This window comes from Pleurotus ostreatus (genome assembly GCF_014466165.1).
Source record: "Pleurotus ostreatus strain PC9 chromosome Unknown scaffold_3, whole genome shotgun sequence".
NCBI lineage: Eukaryota > Fungi > Basidiomycota > Agaricomycetes > Agaricales > Pleurotaceae > Pleurotus > Pleurotus ostreatus.
The window spans coordinates 915,716-937,393 of record NW_023503158.1 but is presented as its reverse complement, the minus strand read 5'-3'; the positions used below and the strand labels follow the sequence as shown (position 1 = coordinate 937,393).

The 21,678-nt window shown below is 49.4% G+C and overlaps 8 protein-coding genes across 8 annotated transcripts; 5 read left to right on the top strand and 3 right to left on the bottom strand.

Annotated features, from left to right (window-relative positions):
• Positions 1 to 410: 410 nt before the first annotated feature.
• PC9H_004768 (uncharacterized protein) lies at positions 411 to 6,716 on the bottom strand (the record flags this gene model as incomplete). Its single annotated transcript, XM_036774350.1, has 30 exons — positions 411 to 669; positions 729 to 1,165; positions 1,221 to 1,329; positions 1,383 to 1,426; positions 1,477 to 1,525; positions 1,580 to 1,654; positions 1,707 to 1,785; positions 1,835 to 1,946; positions 2,011 to 2,111; positions 2,258 to 2,351; positions 2,402 to 2,439; positions 2,554 to 2,672; positions 2,729 to 2,765; positions 2,824 to 2,956; positions 3,012 to 3,367; positions 3,420 to 3,436; positions 3,491 to 3,576; positions 3,633 to 3,732; positions 3,785 to 3,804; positions 3,862 to 3,980; positions 4,033 to 4,063; positions 4,118 to 4,268; positions 4,593 to 4,760; positions 4,814 to 4,954; positions 5,007 to 5,123; positions 5,190 to 5,612; positions 6,046 to 6,058; positions 6,112 to 6,197; positions 6,249 to 6,391; positions 6,570 to 6,716. 30 exons carry the CDS (start codon positions 6,714 to 6,716, stop codon positions 411 to 413), a joined length of 3,804 nt encoding a protein of 1,267 aa, XP_036632852.1.
• Positions 6,717 to 6,999: 283 nt separating this feature from the next.
• On the top strand, positions 7,000 to 8,688 carry PC9H_004767 (uncharacterized protein; the record flags this gene model as incomplete). The annotated part of the gene is made up of 4 exons (XM_036774349.1): positions 7,000 to 7,129; positions 7,196 to 7,575; positions 7,627 to 7,964; positions 8,025 to 8,688. 4 exons carry the CDS (start codon positions 7,000 to 7,002, stop codon positions 8,686 to 8,688), a joined length of 1,512 nt encoding a protein of 503 aa, XP_036632851.1.
• A 316-nt stretch (positions 8,689 to 9,004) lies between these two features.
• Positions 9,005 to 9,914, bottom strand: PC9H_004766 (uncharacterized protein; the record flags this gene model as incomplete). Its single annotated transcript, XM_036774348.1, has 5 exons — positions 9,005 to 9,081; positions 9,144 to 9,483; positions 9,545 to 9,569; positions 9,625 to 9,694; positions 9,758 to 9,914. The coding sequence occupies 5 exons, from the start codon at positions 9,912 to 9,914 to the stop codon at positions 9,005 to 9,007; spliced, it is 669 nt and encodes a 222-aa protein (XP_036632850.1).
• Positions 9,915 to 10,081: 167 nt separating this feature from the next.
• Positions 10,082 to 11,783, top strand: CSN12 (COP9 signalosome (CSN) subunit; the record flags this gene model as incomplete). Its single annotated transcript, XM_036774347.1, has 10 exons — positions 10,082 to 10,219; positions 10,273 to 10,409; positions 10,467 to 10,557; positions 10,613 to 10,710; positions 10,757 to 10,802; positions 10,886 to 10,978; positions 11,027 to 11,083; positions 11,142 to 11,203; positions 11,255 to 11,500; positions 11,558 to 11,783. The coding sequence occupies 10 exons, from the start codon at positions 10,082 to 10,084 to the stop codon at positions 11,781 to 11,783; spliced, it is 1,194 nt and encodes a 397-aa protein (XP_036632849.1).
• An 841-nt stretch (positions 11,784 to 12,624) lies between these two features.
• Positions 12,625 to 14,119, top strand: PC9H_004764 (uncharacterized protein; the record flags this gene model as incomplete). The annotated part of the gene is made up of 7 exons (XM_036774346.1): positions 12,625 to 13,072; positions 13,131 to 13,249; positions 13,304 to 13,408; positions 13,468 to 13,657; positions 13,714 to 13,784; positions 13,841 to 13,936; positions 14,000 to 14,119. 7 exons carry the CDS (start codon positions 12,625 to 12,627, stop codon positions 14,117 to 14,119), a joined length of 1,149 nt encoding a protein of 382 aa, XP_036632848.1.
• A 143-nt stretch (positions 14,120 to 14,262) lies between these two features.
• On the bottom strand, positions 14,263 to 18,031 carry PC9H_004763 (uncharacterized protein; the record flags this gene model as incomplete). The annotated part of the gene is made up of 12 exons (XM_036774345.1): positions 14,263 to 14,706; positions 14,765 to 14,804; positions 14,853 to 14,938; positions 14,989 to 15,016; positions 15,076 to 15,470; positions 15,519 to 16,709; positions 16,773 to 16,868; positions 16,936 to 17,012; positions 17,063 to 17,495; positions 17,544 to 17,576; positions 17,632 to 17,749; positions 17,802 to 18,031. The coding sequence occupies 12 exons, from the start codon at positions 18,029 to 18,031 to the stop codon at positions 14,263 to 14,265; spliced, it is 3,171 nt and encodes a 1,056-aa protein (XP_036632847.1).
• Positions 18,032 to 18,563: 532 nt separating this feature from the next.
• PC9H_004762 (uncharacterized protein) lies at positions 18,564 to 19,873 on the top strand (the record flags this gene model as incomplete). The annotated part of the gene is made up of 8 exons (XM_036774344.1): positions 18,564 to 18,738; positions 18,795 to 18,848; positions 18,906 to 19,024; positions 19,075 to 19,179; positions 19,232 to 19,412; positions 19,467 to 19,537; positions 19,593 to 19,688; positions 19,742 to 19,873. The coding sequence occupies 8 exons, from the start codon at positions 18,564 to 18,566 to the stop codon at positions 19,871 to 19,873; spliced, it is 933 nt and encodes a 310-aa protein (XP_036632846.1).
• Positions 19,874 to 20,129: 256 nt separating this feature from the next.
• On the top strand, positions 20,130 to 21,167 carry PC9H_004761 (uncharacterized protein; the record flags this gene model as incomplete). Its single annotated transcript, XM_036774343.1, has 5 exons — positions 20,130 to 20,529; positions 20,586 to 20,733; positions 20,778 to 20,906; positions 20,965 to 21,042; positions 21,110 to 21,167. 5 exons carry the CDS (start codon positions 20,130 to 20,132, stop codon positions 21,165 to 21,167), a joined length of 813 nt encoding a protein of 270 aa, XP_036632845.1.
• Positions 21,168 to 21,678: the final 511 nt, after the last annotated feature.

Genomic DNA, 21,678 nt, shown 5'->3' with positions numbered 1-21,678 from the left:
TCACCCAGTCCTCGTGCCATCGCATCCCTGACCCACATCGCTGTCATTTATTCGCTGCTTTCCACAACACAACAAGCTAGCATCTCACAAATTTGCATCTACGTTCAATGAACGTTCAACCTATAGAGTTTCCCATTTCCTTCCTCTTCCCCTTCTGATGACGCAACTTCGCTGGCCTGCCAGCCTTTCTCCGACATTACATGAAGGTTGTAATACCATATGTCTGTCCTCATGTTGCTGCGTAATTTATTCATATAGCATAACCCCTCATGGTGTAATGTCGTCTTTGTTTGTACATTTCTTCTCATACATGGCGTCCTATGGGACATCTGGTTGGTTCATAGACAATGAAAATACTATACAAGTTTAACCTCTTTACGTCCCTCCATAACTCAAAACGCAACTTTCCGTCACGCTGTCCCGTCCCCTAGGTACCGAACCTTGATATTCCTGCCGCATAGCCCCTTGGCGCCGATTATCTGCGGGTCGTCGGGCACGAGATCAATTGCCTGATCAGCCCACTGCACATCTTCACCCTCTACGTCAAGGATGATTCCTTTCACAGGCCGCGACACCGACAACTCCACAAATTCACCATCCGCAGAAGCAACGACCTTGAGCCCTACTTCTTCGACGGAGGGGAAGTTGATATATTTGAACGGTTCGGGCCTGTTTCCGCAGAACATCATTCACACACGCCGGTCCCGGAAACGCGAACCTGCACCCACCAGTTAGAGTATCTAGCAAGAATAGAGCCATCGACGTCGAGCAACCTAGCCGATACGACGATCGTCTTCGGGACTTCGCTCAACTTCGTTCGCCTCGGCTGCCCAGGCAGTTCGCCTTTGTGCAGTTCAGTGCTTGCGTTGGCACCCAGAGTGACCTCCTCCGACCACTTGTCTCTCCAATCGGAACGAAGATCGAAGGAAGTCACTTCGAGGGTGGCTTTTTTCTCTTCGAGCGTACTATTCGTGCCCCAGATCTCGATGATGGTCGAGATGGTGAATATAGCGGCCGACGTATCGTGTGGGTATGTTGTATGGTCCTTGCGGGTGAGACCCACGGTGTAAGGGCGGAGTTCGCGAGCAATAGCGAAATAGGCGGGCTTAGGCCTTAGGAAGTAGTCAACGATGGCCCAGGAGGTTACTGGCCAGCAATCGTTGATCTAGACACGTTCAGTTAATTATCAGTGTAAGGTGTGCCTTACTTGCCTGCCATACAAGGGCACCGGAGGTATACTCCCGTCCAGGGCCTTGCCAGTTTCGCCTCCAAAGCCGGTAAGCAGAGGCAAGGGTCTCCGCCTGCATGATCTGGGTGTAGTACACATAGCTATAGGAGTGGGTGAGAACCATATGATATTTGATATGAGCAGATCCGCAAACCTCTCCATATCGAAGGCATGTTTGAAGTTCTCCATCAGATATAGCTATCAAGAAGTTGAGTCGAGAACCAATAGAAGGTGTTCAGTATGTTCACCTCTAGTCGGCGTTCGAATCCATCTGCTTTGTTATGATTGCAGTTCGTTCTGGTCTCGTATGAATACCGCCGATGTGCAAAGAAGTAGAAGTAGGACGCGTACCTTGACTGAGGGAAACGCTCCGACTTGTCCTCTCCTATCCAATGATCGACCGTTCGAATGTTCGGATATCCTTGCCTGATCCAATCATTCATAGACAACTCATCTCGCACAGGATAAGAGCACTTACATCCCAAATTCGGACACAAAGCGGCCAGAAAGAATATCCCAATTATGCCACGGTTCTTGGGATCCATGCCACACGTTCCCTAGTACCCTGGCTCAGCGTATTGGCAAAACCATTGCGTGATTGCTCACACTGGTGGATGTCTCCCAAAGTCCTATCGGTGGTTGGCTTGCCCTGACCACTGTAAGGCGAGGCGCGGTGATAGTAAATGTTGCTGTACTTCCCAACCACCTCTGGGAGAACCTTAAAACGTCCGTGAGCGGAAGTCCCTACGGCCGAATAAAATCGAAACAAAACACAAGCTTACTCGCTCGTAGATGTATCGCGCGGGGAAATTTGTTTTCCTATAATCCGAGGTTTCGTCTGAGTAGTCAAGCTCGAGCTTCAGGGCCTCAGCAATCTGGTAATCTGTGGAAATGTACGGCGTTTAGTTTAAAGAGCAGTTGTGCTTGCTCGTGAAATGAGTAACCTTCGTTGTTTCCGGCTAGTAGATTGGATCAGTTTCCATCAGGAGTCGCAATTTTGAGAATCGCAATTTGGAGGGTTTTTCTTACCGAAAATGACTACTGAAGGGTGGTGGCGCAGGCGTTTGACATTTTGTTCAGCCTCTTCGCGGACGGACTCAACGAAGGAATCGTGGGCAGGATACTGAGCAGGATTAAACATCGTCAAATTACTGTTGAGTGCGGTTCACTCACTTGGCCGCAGCCAAACATGAAATCTTGCCAAACCATGACTAAAGGTAGCTTTAGCGTTGTTAACCGCGAACACCCTTTCATTTCACTTACTCCCAAGTTCTAGAACAGAGTCGGCGTCAGTGATCTCCGAAAGACGCGTGCCAGCAACCCACCGTCACAAATATTGTAAAAATCGTCTGCCTCATAAATACCTCCGCCCCAGACACGGACCATATTCTGATTACCGTCCACCATCAATTGAAGCCATGCGCGGTACCGTTGTTCGGTCATACTAAGATGTGTCTAGATCAGGTATTTTGGTATGAAGGATCTCGAAGGAGTGCGAACGTGGTGAGGAAGGAATCAGCGGGGATCCAGTTCGAACCTTTGAGCAATGACGTTAGGCATTTAGTGAAGGAGACCAGTACTTTGATTAAACTTACCACCACAAAAGATGGGGATATTGTTGATTTCAAAGTGGAAGCTAAGTCCGTCTTGGTCAATCAACTTATGCTGAACTACGCTAGCCCTGCGGAACGAAGTCTTCTTGCTCTCCGAGTAGATCACATTGCCTTGCTTGAATGGCGTTGTCAGGCATACTGTCGCAGGATCGGGAGACAGGGGTACGTACCAGGTCAGATACTTCGACTTCGACTGAATAAATTGGTTGCTTTCCGTACCCGACCGGATACCAGAGCTCAAGCGATTCCGATGAGCTGAGATGGAATTCACTTTGGGCGGAGGCAGAGTCAGAAAAGCGAACATTCGCTCGTTCAAGTCGGACGGTGCCGTCTGGATTCTTGAGTGTAGCCTTCATGCTATAACTTGATAACTGTAAGGAGGGGTCTGACAGCACATTGACCGTCACCGTGAGGTTGACATCAAGCTCGGGCGAGACAACTGATCTGATGTCAACGTCTTGAACCGACACGTCGTAGGTATGAAGGCGGATGGCTTTCCATGGCCCAACAGTCATCAAAATTGGGCCTGAACAGCAGCGTGAATATGTGGGACGATCATGTCATGAGTACAAACATACCCCAATCCCAACCATAACTTAAACTGGGCGTCAGTCCCTTCTACAATATGGGGGCGAAAGCAGTAACATACTTGTACTGAGCCTTGCGAACGTAAAGACGGCTCGAATCTCCGTTCCAGAGATTTAGTTTTCCACGTTCCTTCTCGATTTCCCTCCCCTAGATAGCACATGAATCTAACGTTCAATCTTCTCAAGTAGATGTGATTATATTACCTTCTTGAGTGCATTCGCGAATTCGAGTAGCAGTTCGTTTGTCCCGACTTTGAGCAACTTCTTAGCTGTGCTTCTGTAAGCAACAAATTGGTTGCTTGTCCTAGCATACCACATATGATGAAGCCGCTCATAGGTTAGAGCAAGAATCTCACTCCAGTAATTTCTCGCCATTCTATGATGATGCTAGGATCAGACTTCCGGGGTCATGGCCAGGAATTAAGCTACTCACGAGGTGAACAGTCGCGAACGTGTCCAATCCGTCAAACACGAGGTCCACATAACTTGGACTCAAATCTGACTCTGAGACATCAAAGGTAGTTTTGAAAGCCCATTGACTCTCGCCGACCCCTGGTTGAAAGAGTTCATAGTGCCCGCGAGACTGACTTGAAGAAGTACGTACATTGAACATCCCACTCATGCAACCCAACAAACTGTAATCACCTCAGTTGAACTCATTCTCGCGATCTTCTGCGTTTGGGACTCACCGGGTCAGGGATCCGTCCTAGCTTTAGAAGCTCTACATGCACAGTCGTCGGAAATGAAGACACAGGAACCCATTCTCCGTCTTTTGTTCCCTCTCCGCCGCCGATCTGAGTGAAAGACCAGCCAGAAGAAATTTCCTTCGTCACCATCAGTCTGAGAAATCAATGGATGAGAACGATAGATCGTGGGGGATAGTGAATAACCCAGATTAGAAGGCCCCCAGTATTTAAGATATTATCGTTACATCGCAGTGCGAAAGTGGTCCACGGTTGGTTTATGGAAACTGTTCATCCATGAAAGCCTCCCGAGATTTCGCCGTCGGATGTATCGAGCGCTTCTCTTATTCCCGCTTCTCCACGCCTAGAAAGAGCAATTTCTTGGTAACTTCGTCTGCAGTCTGCGGAGAGCTGCTTTTTCCATACCCAGCCCGATGTGGTATCCGTCTATGATATTCGCACATTTACTCAGAGTATGTACTTGAACTGGCGCCTTCCTGTCTCCTCTTCCTTCTCTGCTGTCCGTTTATTCAAGAATGTAAGGTGTTGCCTGAAGATGAAGCACATTACGATGGCCAAGCCATTTGTGGAAATGCAGATAGCGTATGAAAAGCGGTAAGTCGGGCCCCATCCGGAAGGCCACACATATCTGAGGGGGGATGTTCTCAGATTCGTGCTGATATACAAGAATAAACAACTTACGACCCAGCAACGTTACCTAGTTGCGAAAAGGCATTGATAAGCGCTAGAGCAACAGCTCGTTTGGATGGTGGGCGAGCGAAGGTGTTACTGATCCAAGCAAGGAAGCAGATGAAGCCAGCGTAAGATTGGGCCATTAAAAACCTTGGAATTGTGGTCAATGAACGTGTTGATGGTAGGCGACGATAGAACTCACAAGGAAACGTATCGTGCGGCAATATTCATTGTCGACATAGCAATAACAAAGCCTATTAACCCGACGATGAGAGGAACGACGATATGCCAGCAACGCTCGCCAGTGAGATCGGAGTGCCTGTGAGGGGAGGGCATATTCAGTCAAATCATTGCTTCAATAGTACAGCGGGGTGAAGACACGTACCTTGAGTTGAACAACGCGACTATTGTGGCAAATATCCAGGGGGGAGCGCATAACAGAAGAGTGCGTGTGCGGTCGAAGCCCATTGTTGCACTAAGCGTAGGGAAGAACGCGTTGAAGGACAACGAGACCACCATGCTGGTCAACGCGAGTGCCATCCACCATACTTTCCAATCGGTGAAGGCTAGATACAACCCCGACTCTTTGGACAAGAAGCCGAGGAAGTCCTTATCGCCGTCTTTACTATCTAGAAGATGGAGATCCTCTTGATCTTCCATTCCAGTATCCTCGGTCATTCGCTTTTTGGCAAGAGCGATCTCCTGGGGTGAGAGCCAGTTTGAAGACGTCTCGGGGAAATCGGGCAGAATAAAGAGGGCACATAAGGCAACGAAGACAGTCATAGCGCCTTCAATGAAGAATAGCCATCTAATTTGTAAGTTAGTTTTGATGTTCTGTCATAAGCACCAATTGACTAGCCTCCATGCAGCATTGCCGAGTTTCCCTTCCATAGTGTCAAGAATACCGGAGGCAATGAGAGCGCCGAAGGCATTTGAAAGCAAACTTCCACAAGAAAGAATGGCGGTTCTCAGCGATAGTTCACTCCGCTTATACCATTTGCTTAGCAGGAACAATGCACCCTATAGACCATGTTTCATCTCGCAGACGGCCAGCAACGTCTATCAGCACTCACAGGAAAGAATGCAGCCTGCGATTGAGGTCAGGGATCATTGTATTGATTTCGAGAACGTAAATGCACACCTCTACAAACCCCAGAAAGAATCTTGTCAATAGCGCCCCGACGAAACTTGAGTGTAGTAGCTTGAGCAATAATAATCACATAGGAAGAGTATAGGCATACTTATGTGTGATACCTAGTTGAGACCATGGGTGAACCTCCAATGGACTACATAACCATAGTGCTTACCGGTCAGGATAGAAATTACACCCCATATCGTCATACAAATAGGCAAGTAGATAGAAGGTTTTCCGATATAGTTTAAGAACATGTTCCTACAAAAAAGGTGTATGTATTATATCAATTGACGAAATGTTGTCACTTACGACGGCACCTGCATGATGATATAGCCGACATAGAGAATAGACAAGATAGTAGCGAACTCTGTGCCATGCAGCCCGAGGTCCCTTTCGAAGCCTCGTAATCGTGCGGCTCTGCATATAATCGCAATGAGTGTTGCGGCTTGACCCTATGGTATGGGAGACGTACGATGCATTATTGCGGTCAATCTAACAAATACGTTAACACCGCAGGTGGAACTTCTCGATCGTATCCCAAAGACTCACATAGTTAAGAATGTAAATGATGATCTTGATAGACAACTAGTTTCAGCATCTTAGTAACCAGAAGCACCAACGAAGACTCACTAGGATCGACATGCGCAAGTCCAACTTCAGTAAAAGCCGCTTCTCCAATGCCTTTCTTGCTTCTGGTCCTCCGAACTCTGCATCCCCGTCGCTGCTAAGACTGGCGTTCCTCGAGGTAACTTCCTCCTGCGCTTTCAACGACGACATCAATCAGATAGCGCGCAGAACGATACGTGGGTAGACCAACTCGGAAGGGAAGAGAAGCAGTCTTCTGAACCATTCTTATTGGAGGTTAGCAGCGGCTCTTCCTCTTCCATCTGCCGGTCATAAGATCGGGCAACTCCATTGCTGACCATGCGGTTGTGAGCTTTTTCCAACGTCCGCTAATACAGGCAGATGAGAATGGAGGTGGGTCGCTGTCACTTCAGGTACGGAAGGAGGAAGTAAAGCGGGGTAGCCGGGCCGATCAACTTAACTTGTTACCACCACTATGTCGGGCGCCACTGCAGTCTTGTATCCTTCACACACGCCGTCCTCATACCACAGGGTCGTCTCGCCGACTCTGACAATCCCAACAGACCCTCAGATATCTGTGCCAGTCGGGCTCTTAGCTTGTCAACGTACGATCGTCAAAATTTACCCCGGACTTCGTGTTACATTCCTGCAGAACTCATGATCTTTACCAGGGGACCCTCTGTTACGCGAGTTGGCAACCACGGTTGTAAATTGTGTGGTTTCGCAGCCGGCTGCACCACCCGCGGGTAAAAAATCAAAGAAATCAGTCATTGCGCCGACATTACCCCAGGGGCCTATTCTGCACCTGATTCTCCATGACACGGTCATCTTTCCAGAAGGCGGGGGCCAGCCGACGGACACTGGGGTAATCATTGACTCTGATGGCGAACCCTGGGAGGTACTCCAATGCAAACGCGACGGGGGCCACGCCGTTCACTATGTAAATGTCAGTGATTCCATCGACGTGGACGCCGCCGTAGCCAAGTTCACTCCCGGAACAAAAGTAATCGCTACTCTTGACCAGGCGGCCTTCGACAGGCGATACGATCATGTACGTAGACATATTACTACCTACATACCAGTATCTTATCTGTCTGAACAGATGTCGATGCACACCTCGCAGCATCTTTTGTCAGCATTACTTGAAACCGATCTGAATTTACCGACGCTCTCGTGGTCTTTAACGACGTACCCTTCGCCATGCTACGTCGAGATCCTCCGGGGCATGACCCCTGAGGAGATCACCAAAATTCAGGAGAGAGCAAATAGACTTGTCTTTGAGGGGCGCAAGGTCCACATCGAAGTCACGGAACTCGATAGCGCAGAGGCATCCAGCGTACCGACTTTGGAAGACGGTCGGGCGGCCGGTAAAGCTCTCCCGCAGGATTACACGGGCGGTGTCAAACGTGTCGTGGTCATTGACGGGGTCGACCGAAATCCGTGAGATGACTAGCCATGGTAACATCGCATTCCTTCGTACTAACTCTTAGTCGTGCGTAGGTGCTGCGGTACACATATGCCTACTTTGCACAATCTTCAACTATTCATCCTACCACACACCGAAGCCTTGTCTCGTTCATCTACCACGACAGCTCGCCTGTATTTCTTGTGTGGCCCCCGACTCATCACGTATCTGACAAGCACTCACTCACTCTTGACATCCACCGCGTCCATCATGAGCTGCGGGGCCCCGCTTGTCCCCGAACGCGTCTCGCAGGTGATCGACGACCGTAAGCGGGCGGAGAAACGCGTTGATGCCTTAGAAACGGAGCTCGCTGGAGGGATTGCCTCGGGGCTAGTAGCGGAACTCAACGCGAATGGAGCGGACCAGTTATTCAAGAAAGGCATCCATCGCACCGACGATTCATCTAATCCTCTTGCGTTTCTAAATGCCATTTCGTTGGCATTTTCCAACTCGCTGCCGCCATCTGCATCCTACCTTTGCGTTTTGAGCTCTTCGCCGAGTTCATCAAGCTCAGCGGTTGTTCTCATCATAGGGTCCGACGAGAAGCTCGTGAAACAAGCCGCAGATCTTGTCAAAGAGAAGGTCGGCGTGAAAGGCGGGGGCAAAGGTAATAGATGGAGTGGTAAGTTCATGGGAGCGTGGAAGAAAGACGTCCAGGAAGCCACGGTTCAGGGGATCTTAGGTGGTATAGATGCCTGAAGACAAAGCTTCGCTGCAGTACGATGTTAATAGACTGCCTTAGGCTGACGCGCTGGTCTATGTAGCTGGTGCTTCGCTGGTTAAAGAGAGTATAATTTGGACCTGATGTATGATGCATGAAATAATTATGAAAGTTGGTTCGTTGAAAACTATCCATTGTGCGGAAATAATACAAACGGCCTGGAGAGGTGTACAACAGTAAGATGAGAGAAATGATGGAGAAGATGCTAGGAAGATGAGACCTTGGGATGTTTTTGTATATGGTATAACGAATCTTTGCGGTGGAAAATTAAGGAAAGCTAGCCTGTACTATAGTTTACTTGGGTTCTTCGGCGACTAGAGCAGCGTTGTCCGACCTCGTACCAGCGTCTTCGCCAGCCACACTTACAGCAACTAGATTCGTAGATGAGAGTCAGTTTTGCATGAAGGACACTAAAAAAAGTACGGAGACTCACTGTCGTCGTCTACTAGTTCATCCAAGGGGTAACCCGAATCCCCTTCTGACGAGGTATCACCTTCGCTCAAACCCCAATCGGTCTCCATACGTTCAACAGGATCCTCGTATTCTCCTCCCGATTCATCCTCGTCCTCATAGTACTCATCGTCGCCGTCCGCCCATAACTCGTCCATCTCCATGTCCATTTCGGCATCCATGCCAAAGTCCGAAAGGCCATCGGTGTCGTCGTGGTAGTTGTCGTCGTCGGGAATGAACTCGTCGTCCGAGGACTCATCGTCTGAGTAGTCCGCCGGGTTTACATCTAGAAAGACATGCCGACATGTTGGGCAGTTTCCATGCTGCCGATGGCACCTTCGCAGTCAGCGGCCGGATACGTTCATAGCAAGGGCGCACACTCACCAGTCCTCTTATCCATACTGACAGACTTCCAGACAATCCATGCTCAGCATCTCGTACACATCAAAGGTATGAAGACTCACTCTCGGCGACAGAACATATGCCCGCAACCTTCAAGCTTCGTTACTCCTGCATCTCCAATATCGGAGTCATCTACGAAGTTCAACATTGCACACGGTAAGCCCATTACTAGCAACGGCATAGTACATCCCCCACCTTCAGCCAATACCATGGTCAAGGGCACGAGGCAAACGGGGCAACTATCGTCGAGGTTTCTGCGCAAGTCATAGATGTGAAGGCGAGGAAGAGCGGCTATAAAGGCTGCCGCCCGTTCGTGTGGGGATGAAGTAGGGCCTACAAAGAGTTCGGCCATGGAGAAACGGTTGAGGGTTGGTGGCAAGATGAAGAGGGGCTAATTTTAGTACAGCTACTATAAATTAGTGTCAACAACACGCTACAACACGCAAACGCGATCATCACGTGTATGACCCAATTAATGGGCGCTTAGCCAGGGTACTCAGATCTATCCACCTTCCTGCAATGACCGTAAATCTATCAGTTTTCATAATGCAACTGAGCGATGCGATCATGGCAGAGAGAGGTACCGAACTGGCGTTCTTACTACGTCCAACGAGCCCGCACGCAAAGGATCTTGTCAAGGAATTTCGAAACCCAACGGTACACCGTTGATCTTCGACGTAGTTTGATAGTCTGATTCGAGTCCTCAGTAGGTTAATACGCTACGTGACTACAAAGGCAGCATTGCGAGCCCATGGGACGAAATTGCAATACAGTACGTACTTGTGTGCACAGATGTTGCGAAGAAACGACCGGTGGAAGCGTTCAAGAACCAGTCGAGCCTGTTTCAGTACGTTGAGTCTGTCCTGACCAGGGACACAGGTTTACCGACTGCCTTGCACTATAGATTATTCCAGAAATATTTTGCTACGAGTACTGGGTGGTCACTTCCAGCACTTTTCTCGATTTTGAGAGACCTACGGGATCTGGCACTCGAGGTGACTTCACAGTTGCTTCAGAGACATCAAAGGAGCTGAACTTCGCATCTGACAGGCAGATACGCACGCCAAGTACAACAACCAGACTATTCAATGCCTAGAGGAGACTGCCAGAATCATCATCCCGGCATTCTCAAATTGTATCAACGATAGGTAGGGCGGGGTCGGTGCTGAAGTGACGATTCTAACGGGTCGTTAGAACGTCCCCTCCCCAGGAATCTCGGAAATGGGGCGTCTACTACGTGGTCGGCCTCATATTCAAATCTTACTTTAGAGAGCGTCAACCATTCCGTCGTTTCGAGTGCCAGTCCTAACAACCCCCGTACAGGTGAAGCGAATATCACTCAGCAAAAACATACTGAGGGCCCTAGAGGCTAACTCCGATCTGCCCCCGTTATCTGCTTATCCAAAATCACACCAGGTGTGTTGAAAGTAAGATGGTGGGTGTGTTATACTCAATGCCCTCTAGGTGACATACCGCTATTATCTGGGTATGATCAGCTTCCTCAATGAAGGGTATGAAAAGGTTTGAGAGCTTCTTGCAGGCAGTACGATTAACTGTGCTGAGGTGTTGATCCTCACAGGCAGAAGAAGAATTGACACTTGCATTCTATCATTGTGATATTAGTGCCCAGACCAATCAAGAGTGAACTTAATTCTAGTCTCATCTCTTGTCTCTAGCTGATGGGTGTTTTAGGCGGATCCTGACTTATTTATTGCCCCTCCGCATTCTGAAAGGGCACCTACCGACTGACGAGTTACTGCAACGCTTCCCCGTATTGAGGGAACTCTTCACGCCCTTTATCTTGGCGATACGCGCAGGCGATATAACATCATTCGATTCAGCACTGGAAAAATGGGAACATCGACTTCTGGAACTCAACCTGTGGCTCACTATCGAACGGGCTCGAGAGCTGTGTATTCGAGGGTTGTTCAGGCGAGTGTACGTCCATCATCACTGTGCTGTAGCGTGGGTTGCAGCGCTAAACCGCATCTCAAGTTGGGTGGCCGCCGACAAGGGATCACGCATCCCGATTTCTATGTTCCATGCATCTTTGCGAATATCTGGCGTTGACGTTCCTCAGGTCGAAGCCGAGTGCTACGTCTCGAACATGATTTACAAAGGGCTTATGAGGGGATACATCAGCCACGAAAAGCAGATGGTGGTATTGGCCAACGCTAATGCATTCCCTCGAGTAGCAGACAGGCCATCGCCTTTCGGTTAAATAATGTTCTATGATACATGCGAAAATACATCTTGCGGCTAACACCGCGATCTTCACCTCTGTAAGTAGGGCTCACTCGGTTCCTTAACAGCATTACAGGTCAGCTCTCTTCGTTCTTCGCCTCATGTATTACCAAAAAAGTTCATGCTTTATTCGTCCCAGTGACATGGCCAAGTTTGAATCGTACCCAGCGCAAATAATCTGAAGCCCAAGACATTCAAGATGGCAAAGGACCAATAACTTATCCTTGCCCGAGCAAACACGACACTTGATCACTGAAATCACTAATCACTGCACGACGCCCCAACTGATAATACTCGGCTACACTAGTGTCAAATTTAAGATCTCTACAATGGTGAAATTGTATCGTTACAACCGTTGAGTTACGGCCGCAACACCACCCTTAGCATCTTTAGTAGTACTGGCACAGCATCTTGCCAAAACCCCTCCCAACAGTTACGAGCAAGGTGCAGCGTGCGTCGGCGGATGGCGAGTTCGACTATGCTTAAATCTGCTTCGCCTCACATAAGCACGTACAATTCCCATCGTGATGTCGGCAGTTTCTACAGCACTTCAGCCGACCGCACCGCCTCGTACGATGATTCCAGGAGATTGGCGTCAAAGCAGTCCTCGTTGTACAGCATCAACATAAGTCTCATTCGATCCACTGCCATCGTAGCAGTACAATTCGAGGTCTAACCGAACACGAATCACGAGACAACGTCGAAGGCTCCTCTCCAAAAGGATAAATAGCTGAGGGGATGGCTTCGCGCGTTCCCTGCCCGAACTCATCGCACGCCGGGGAGATAAACGCCCGCTATACAACTTGTCTTGAACCTTTATGGGAAACTCGCCTTCCGCCAGCGCTGCTGATGATAACGTAGCCATTGGGAAACCAACCAGACGTCCGTCGACCACGAGCGCATTGTCGGCCTCAGTGAATACACAGAGGGTGGCTGCGACTCGGAGGAGAAGCGCGCAGGATGACACATCTGCTACCTCAAATAATACATTGGGAGTACCTTCCAGCCCTCGACACCGCAGGACTCGTTCAGCAGGTGCAGGAGCTATCGCGGATCCTCCTCCACCATACTCGAGGGCTCCTCCGCGTGGCCAGCAAACCGTAGCATCTCCAACAACGACCAGCCCTAATAACGGTTTAGGTTCTACTCACACTCGAGTACTGGATCCCCGTATCTTTGAAACACTTCCACCCATCCCCGCTGCATCAGGCTCGTCAAGCAATGCACAACGAACCAGTTCCCGGCATACCCCTCGCTCCAATAGTTGTATGTACCCCAGATTACCAAGCTATTATTGTCAGATCGTAACATGCTGCTTTCGTAGATTTAAGGGCTCCAATGAGACGGGAGACTGCTGAGAATGCCCTCGAAATTTTGCGTAAATTTGACACCATCATCATCGTGGATGATTCCAAGTCGATGAGCGGTCCGCTATGGAAGGAGGTACTAAACTCACTATTTACCCCTCAACTCCCGTTATATTGATTCCTGAGATAGGCGAGTAATGCCCTTGCTGCTCTGGCGCAAACTGCCGGCGATTACGATACTGATGGCATCGACGTGCATTTCTTGAATGATGAACGAGTTGGTCGTGGACTAAAGGCAAATTCCCCTCACCCCCACCTCAATACAATGTATCTAATGAATTGCTCTATAAACAGAACGCCAGTGACGTAAAACGACTATTCAACAGTATCCGGCCAGGCGGAATCTCCCTAATAGGTGAAAAGCTCGAGGAGTTATTGCTCCAATATCTCGATATGATTGAGGCCGCCAAAGATTCTGGAGATTCAATCGCTTTGAAAGCTATCAAACCAACCAACTTTATCGTAATCACTGATGGCGTACCTAGTGAGTCCTCATGCCGTGCACAGTACAACGCATGTCTGACGCACTCTGAATTGTAGCTGATGATCCTGAAAGTGTTATCGTAAACGCAGCAAAACGACTGGACGCACGGAGCTTTCCTCTTTCTCAGGTTTGTTCATCGTTTCACTCTCTACAGCATCATTAACCTCTCCTCGACCAATGAAGCTCGGGATACAGTTTGTGCAGATTGGCCAATCCCCGAAAGCGACTGAGTTCCTTGAAGAACTTGATAACGGACTAGCAGCCACGCATGGGATCCGTGTATGTCTTCGTTCATTCATTCCTCCTATCGTAATGCTGAGCAAAGTGTGTTCGTTTCAATAGGATATTGTAGATACCACTCCATTCATTGGTGGTGACCTGACTTCGGAAGTATTAACGAAGATCCTACTTGGTGGCATCAATCGCCGTGTTGATACCAAAGGTGCTGGCGCGGTGATGTAGCCCAATGTGCTTCACTATGTATGTTTAGGAATGACCGTATCTTACTTGTACATGTAATCAGTAATTTGTACCTCTGCTGTCATTTTGTTATACTCAGCGCTTGTTATGATACACGATACATCCAGGAATGGATATCAACCCAGTCAGGAGTCCCAATCCTCTAACGTAAACGCCAGGACGCCAAATGTCGGTGCTGCCTCCCCAACGCCGCCGGCCAAGCTTTCCACGCCCCGCCTAACGAAGCGCACCAAGCCGTTAAGCTCGTTGGACATCGCCTCGACTCTGCTAAGAAAATTGTCGTCCTCTCCAGAGGTCATTGACGTAGCCCCTAGTGAAAAGGAAGGAGAGTCCACGTCGTCCTCGGCTTCATCCGAGTCGCTGTCGAAGCTGAGGAGAGAGCGAAATGACTGGGAAAATCCTATTACGTTGCCTCGCTGCCTTTTCAACCGTTTGCTCCGGTGCCCCACGGATATGCTCAGTCGAGATATGTCGTGCATCGAGGTGTCCCCTGCGAAAGCAGCGAAACGGGTACTGAAATTGATTGCTATGTCAAGCACGGACAAGATAGCACGGTGTAGAGCGGATGTCTGAGAATGCACGGTTAATCGATAACGCCATATATCTTCTGTAAGCAGACAGACATACACTAGGCTGCAGCAAGCACCGACCCTGGAGTTTCTCAAGGCTGCTTCACATTAACTAAAGTACCAGGATGATAAATCAAGGAGCTTACTGAGAAGAATGAAGGTCGATCATCTCGTCTAAAGAAGCAGCCGTTGTAAGCGCAGAATGGAAGTTGGCTACTTGAGTATTGATGACCTTCAGACAAGATCAGTCATCAAGAAGAAATTGGTGGCGCGTGTACAAACATAAGTAGTTAGAAAGTTGAGAAGCGCACTGCCAAGGGGTCGAGGTCAGTCCAAATATTCCACGGGAGGATATAGCCAGAACCTTACTTGATAAACCACGACAACCTACTCCTCATGGAATAGAAAACCTTGACCTCACTCTGGAAGTGCTTTGCTCCGTCTCCCCTTACAAGGATTTTCTCCAGGACCGTTTTCGCCCTTCGAATTTGCAGCAGGAAGACGAAAATTTCGCTGTATATCTGCAGAACTTTCGGGGGAAATATGTATGTCAAAGGAAAGGGGATCGCATATTCCGCGTTGAGACCGTCGATCGCTTTAATAGACCTGGCAATAGACCTCTCCTTGTCTTTACCTCCCCTATATGACAATCGCATCAAGGATGGTTCCATCCACTTTGTAGCCCCCAGAGAATTCATTTCGACGACATCGCTAAACACTGTATTGAGGGCATGGAAGTCCGCCCACCCTTGCTGATTGTCCATCTAAACCAATGTTAATCCAGATCTCGGTTCGCGTAAAGGGTCACCGACCTTTGCAAAGATTAAGTCTTGGAAGTGGCTCATGACGTCCCCCCGTCTTATCAAATAGAACCCCTCGATGATTGACAAGTGTGTCCTAAGCCCGCATTCCTCCACGAGAACCCTTGCGAGTATACTGCCCGTAGCCTTGCAGTGCGGAAATAACTCGTCGTAGACTAGGCGTGAAAGTGTGTCAACAGAAAGGGCCAATTGAATGTTCTCATGGGCCGTCTGTCCCTCCGTCTGATGCCCGTGAGGGATCGGTGTAGTCAGCAGTTCTGTGAACGAGCGCCAGGTGCCCAATGCAACTTGGTCTGTCAGGCTTGTGGCCAGCCCAAGCGCGCGCAAGAGCCCATTTGCCTTGCCTGCGCCAAGGACCGGACCGGCGGCGTGCTTGAAGAATGCGGGAACCGTTTTGGCTTCTGGAAGCTCGTCGTCGGCTCCTTCCCTCAACACGTATCCTTCAGACCAGAACTCGGGATCTAACAAACCCATCCCCATTCCCATCATCCCAATGGTCAAGCCTGTGCCCTCGATGAAAAATTCTTCCTCCAACTCATCGCCCTGTCCCTGCGTCAAACCCAGACCCATCCCATCCTTCAGCCACTTATGTGTCATCCCCCAGACAGGTTCCACGGTCATTGTAAACACTTTCTTCAATACTTCCGCAGTGGGCGTATCTTCTTGCTCCGTATGACGCTGGACAGAGTCTAGCAATGAATCTAAAAGACGGACCGTGATTACGGCAGCTGGTACAGAAAGGAGGCTCCAAGCTTCCGTCCCCTGGTTCTGGTCCACGTTTGTGACTTTGCCCACCACCTCTCGCAGGGCTACGAAGGGCCGGTTGAACTGATCCATAACGGCTGTTTCTGTAGCCAAGAGACTTACGACAACTTCTTCCTCGCTTACACCTCCTTGAGCACGACATATGTCATCTTCCCTAGCTGCACACCAGGCATCAAACACCCTGATCTCCCGGCTCAGCGCATCCGCGAAGGCTTCTAATGTGCGGGTGACTCTCGGTTTGTGAACGTGCGGCTGCAGGGTCTGGGCGATCTGTGAGGTAGAGCGAGATTGAGATAGTATGAATGCCGCAAATTCCCGGAGTTGTCGAACTACGGTCGCAGCGAGCCCCAAGGAAGATAAGATGGAGTGCTGTGAGGAAAGGGACAGGTGCACGAGTTTCGGAGACCGCTCTGAGGGCTAACGTAATTCCGTGTAACCTCAGAAAAATAAGGGTCAAAGTAAAGAGATAACGGAGCTTACAAGGTACTTGTGGGTTTTCCAGTCCAGAAGGATATTTCTTCGACCTTGAAGGGCAAAAAGGACCTCCCGTACAGCATGGACCTCCTCAATGTACCACTGTCGCACGTGACGATATATCGGGAATAAGCACTGTGCTAAGACAAATTAAGAAACAAAGATTGACCTCGCGTTCGGAAGCATCGAGGTATAAGGCCGCTTCCTTATCATACGTTCGAGCAAGGGCCCGATGGATTGACGGACCTGACCTCAACCGTGAAGTAACAGAAGCCGACATCGAAGAGTACACTTACCAAATGTTGACGGATCACCAACGTCGAAAGGGCGACTGAGATCTACGGGGATATCAAGTCGCCCTTTATGCCAATATTGTTGCTTCTGTAGTTCCTCGAGTATCTGCCGATGCTCAAATCGTTGACGACGGCTAGATGCATCTGGGGCAGTTTGTGTCTCGGGCTTGATGGGAGATGGCACGTCTTGTAGATCATCAGCTGACGAGGAGGAATCATCGGGGAATTGTAGATCATCAGAATCAAGGGGGGACAAGGACGGAGAGCTCCCGCTGTCAGACTGGTCGTAATTCCAATGCTCCCCCTCGAATGGTTCGTCCGTTAGGATGTCCTTCCAAGTCAATTCGGCGGTTGGAGGAGGCGGATTCGACACTCGATCGAGATATTTGTCTGCATATGTCAGCGAAGATTCATCAGGTGGCATTGCGAGCTTGATCTATGGGACAGTTCAGTGCTCTGTCTCCAGAATCGGGCGGTAACTGACAAGTAGCTGTAAATGATCCGGCATATGGGCCATCTAGGAGGAATCGTTTAGCTAAATACAGCGAATTGAGTGCATGTAACTATCTCACTTTGATATCTTCATCCAAGTCGTGGGTATGGGCCATACTAGTTTTGAGCTGACGGTAAGCAGTCTCCAAAGCCTGGCCCAATGATTCCCGAAGCTGGATTTTGGCCTTTTCTACATGCCTGAATGTGCATTGGTGGCAGAAGAGGGTACCCATGTTCATACACCACACACCCACGAATTTGTTTGTCCATTGTGCTCATATCGACGCCTACACTCCCTTTCAGATTCACAAGCGACGTAGCCTCTAAATTCTGCACCGCAAACTCAACTGCGGTGTTGAAGTTCTCTGAATGTTGAGTGCTATTATCCATACCGGTTATCTGGGTGACCAAGGTCTGGCAGATTGGAGTCAAACGCGAGCGAGACTTCGCGCGTTGAGAGAGTCGCGACGACGGTCGCATTGACGCGCTAGATGGGGGTCGAACATTCAGAGCAGATGATGGTCGCTGGGAGGCGCTTGATCCAGGTCGCCTCGATGCACTGGATGGGGGCCTGAGAGATGCACTGGACGAAGGCCTTCCATGGCTGTTTCCGGAGCTGCTGGAGGGGATCATGAGAGGCATCGAGCCAATACTGTAGGTTGCCTTTTCTGGCTGTGCCCCTATCTTGGATTCAAATTCCGAGTTCACAGCCTGTCGTGTTTCTCTTCACTTGCTTGACTTACGATTTGCGGAGGGCTCGCTCTGGTCAAATTCTCGTATTTAATTCGCGCGTGCCTCAAAGTGCGGCCTCCATGATCTATAGATCCTTGCCTTTGTTATTCCTCACTAGGGTGATTGGGCGCTTCGCGCCCGTCAACTTCCTGTATTGTTGGCGGCGGGCTTGTCTTGTCTTGTCCCGTTCTTGTAGGCTGACTTGAGGCGTTGTCGTTAGGACTCCCATCATATAACTTAGTCCAGAAATTCGGCCCCACAGCTCTCTTGATAACATTCCATGGGTAATACTCCCTCATCTCGTCCCTCCTCCTCATCGCGTTATCAGTTTGACCCTACGCTCGATGCCAAAGGGCCAGAAGACACTGTGAATGCTGGGAAATCTGACACCAAAGCAGGTCCCGATAATACTCGTGTGCCTTTGGATCCACCACCTCCGTACTACACTGAGGCGGGTGAGACGAGAAACAATAAACAGCGAAATGATCAGGGCGCTCATTGTTATCGGTAGTGTCTTCTACCTTAGGCTCTTCCTCAAGCTCTTCCGATCATCGCAACGATGAATGTATGTTCACTCTGCGTACTCATATTGCCAGTTGTACTTGAGCTGATGTTCCACTAGATCTTCGTGCCCCTATGCGTGCTGATACTGCAGAAAATGCACTTCAGATCCTCCGCAAGTACGATACAGTGTTGATAATCGATGATTCTGGTTCTATGCTAGGATCCAAATGGCGCCAGGTGGGTACCATTAATCTACTGTGAACCTGCTTTACAATCAACACCTTAAGGCCGAGAAATCATTAGCTGCGCTGGCTGACATGGCTGGAAAATACGATACTGATGGTATCGATGTTGCATTCTTGAACTCTACTAAGGTCGGGGAAGGTATAAGAGCAAGTATTCCACTTAATGCTGTTATCGATTCCTCATCTAAAATCTCTGCAGAGTGGAAAGGAAGTTCAAAGGCTGTTCCTCGACGTCAGGCCATTTGGGCATACGCCAATCGGAGAACGGCTTGAGTCTCTCCTTCTGACATACTTGGCTCGCATCGAGGGTGCGCAGCGACAAGGCGTCTTGAACACAATCAAACCAGTGAACTATGTCATCATTACCGATGGAGAGCCTAGTACGTTTCCACCTTGAGTTCATTGGCCAGCACATCCACTAACTTTATCTCCAGCGGATGATCCGGAATCAGTGATTCTCAGCGCAGCCCAGAGATTAGATCGAGGAAACTTTCCTCTTACCCAAGTTCGTTCACCCCTTTCGCCGATTCCTTTCACCAACGCTTATACACTCTCATTAGGTGGGGATTCAGCTCCTTCAGATAGGCAAAGATGTCGCCGCTGCTGAATATCTGAAGCAGCTTGATGACGATCTGCACAAAACACACAACATCCGTGTAAGTCCCCTGGTATCACTTTCAGATTTCCTGCATTAATTCCGTCATGCTAGGATATCGTTGATACGACACCATTTCAAGCGACGAAAGGAGAGGTCACGGCTGACTTGATCACCAAGATACTCATTGGTGGTATCAATAGGAGGGTAGACCGTAAGGGAGTAGCAGCTAGAGTCGTATCCTAGTCTGCATCGACTGAATTGGCGACAATGCCGCATTGTATATACATAATTGAAGTAAATTACATTTGCAGCTCAATTATCATGTTGTACATTTGTATAGTTTCAACTCGTTCGTTGCCTCAAACCCTCAGTTCCGGCTCGACTAGGAGTCAGTCACTATGATACTTTATACAATTCGCACGGTCACAATCGTGCTTCTCTCGACGCGACTTTCCTCAACCTGCGACTTTATCACTCGGAAGGCAAGGCTGATAGTTAAATGGCGAACTTGCTTCGCCAGTGCACGACTGCACTTTCCCCTGCAACGCGACTGTGCCATAGGCCTGCCCTACGGTCACTGAGGCCGTCCTTCTCCAAACGTTCCTTGGTCGCGCCTCAGTCTTCACTAGTTTTCTCCGCCAATGCGAGCACGGCCTCGACACCCCCACCAGCTGGAGCTACGAGCACGGGAAACCCAGCGACCGTCAATTCGCTACCCAACACGGCGGCCGAGATGAACTCCTCTGGTGTTGAAGGGGCAGCGACGGCTCCAGAGCCTGTTCAGCAGCATACCGATTGGTCAAAGAGCTACTACGGTCTATCGACACAGGCCTTTGCCCCGGAGATTGCAGACGTTCTGCTTGCGCCCATTGAGCCCCTTGATATAGAAGTTAAGCCTGGTATGCCACCCTTTTGTCTCCCCGCTTTTCCGACTGGCTGAGTGCTCCCTTCGTAGACGGATTAATATATCTTCCCGAAATTAAGTATCGACGCGTTTTGAACAAGGCATTTGGCCCCGGTGGATGGGGTCTTGCACCCCGAAGTGAGACCAACGTAGGGCCGAAAATTGTGAGCAGAGAATACGCGCTGGTCTGCCATGGCCGGTAAGTAAACCCTTCTTCGTAAGTCCCTTGTCTTACCCTTGTAGACTTGTTGCAATTGCGCGAGGTGAACAAGAGTACTTCGACCCTTCAGGCATCGCTACCGCTACCGAGGCATGTAAAAGCAACGCGCTCATGCGGTGCTGCAAAGACCTCGGCGTTGCAAGTGAACTTTGGTCGGTGTTTTTCCCTCCGCCCGAGATTCCTCAATAATATATCAAACTCAATGCCCAGGGATCCACGATTCATTCGCGAATTCAAGGCCAAGCAATGCGTAGAAGTCTTCGCAGAACATCTACCTACCAAAAAGAAGTTAGCACGTTTTCCTCGTCTTCGTGATCGACTTCGTGCATGCACTCATGTCTTCTGCTTCTCATAGGAAGAAACTCTGGCGTCGTAGAGACCAGCCGAAGTTCTCGTACCCCTACCAGGAGTAGTCGATCGGATAGGAACACGGATAAACCTCTGCCCCAATGGCTCTGCCCTGGTGTGAGTTTCGTGCCAGATAGAATTGCGTAGAATTCTGCGGATACCCATTTGTTTACGGCGTTGATGATATTCTTCTCCGTTGTTCATGGATTTCAGTGCTTGGGTCAGAATTTCCGAAGAGAACGTGTGGTATTGGTTTATTTTGCTTGATTGGCACATCATTTATTTACGCTCATCTTCGGATCGTTGCATTGATCTGTAGTGTTGGTGTTGCGACATGTGAGCCTTCGCCCTCTGATAGAAATCTGAAAGGCGACTACTTCGGTCGTCTCAAACAGGAGACGTAAAGTCCATGATACTGGAGTGTTCGCCAGGGACAACAAGTTGGGGGAAAATACAAGAAGCAGCCATGTTGGTTGGCCGACAAGCGGAACGAAGGGGCCCGTATCATCGGATTTTGCTCGTGGAATGTAAAACGCACTTCTCGACCGGCATACGAGACGCTATAACTTAACTACG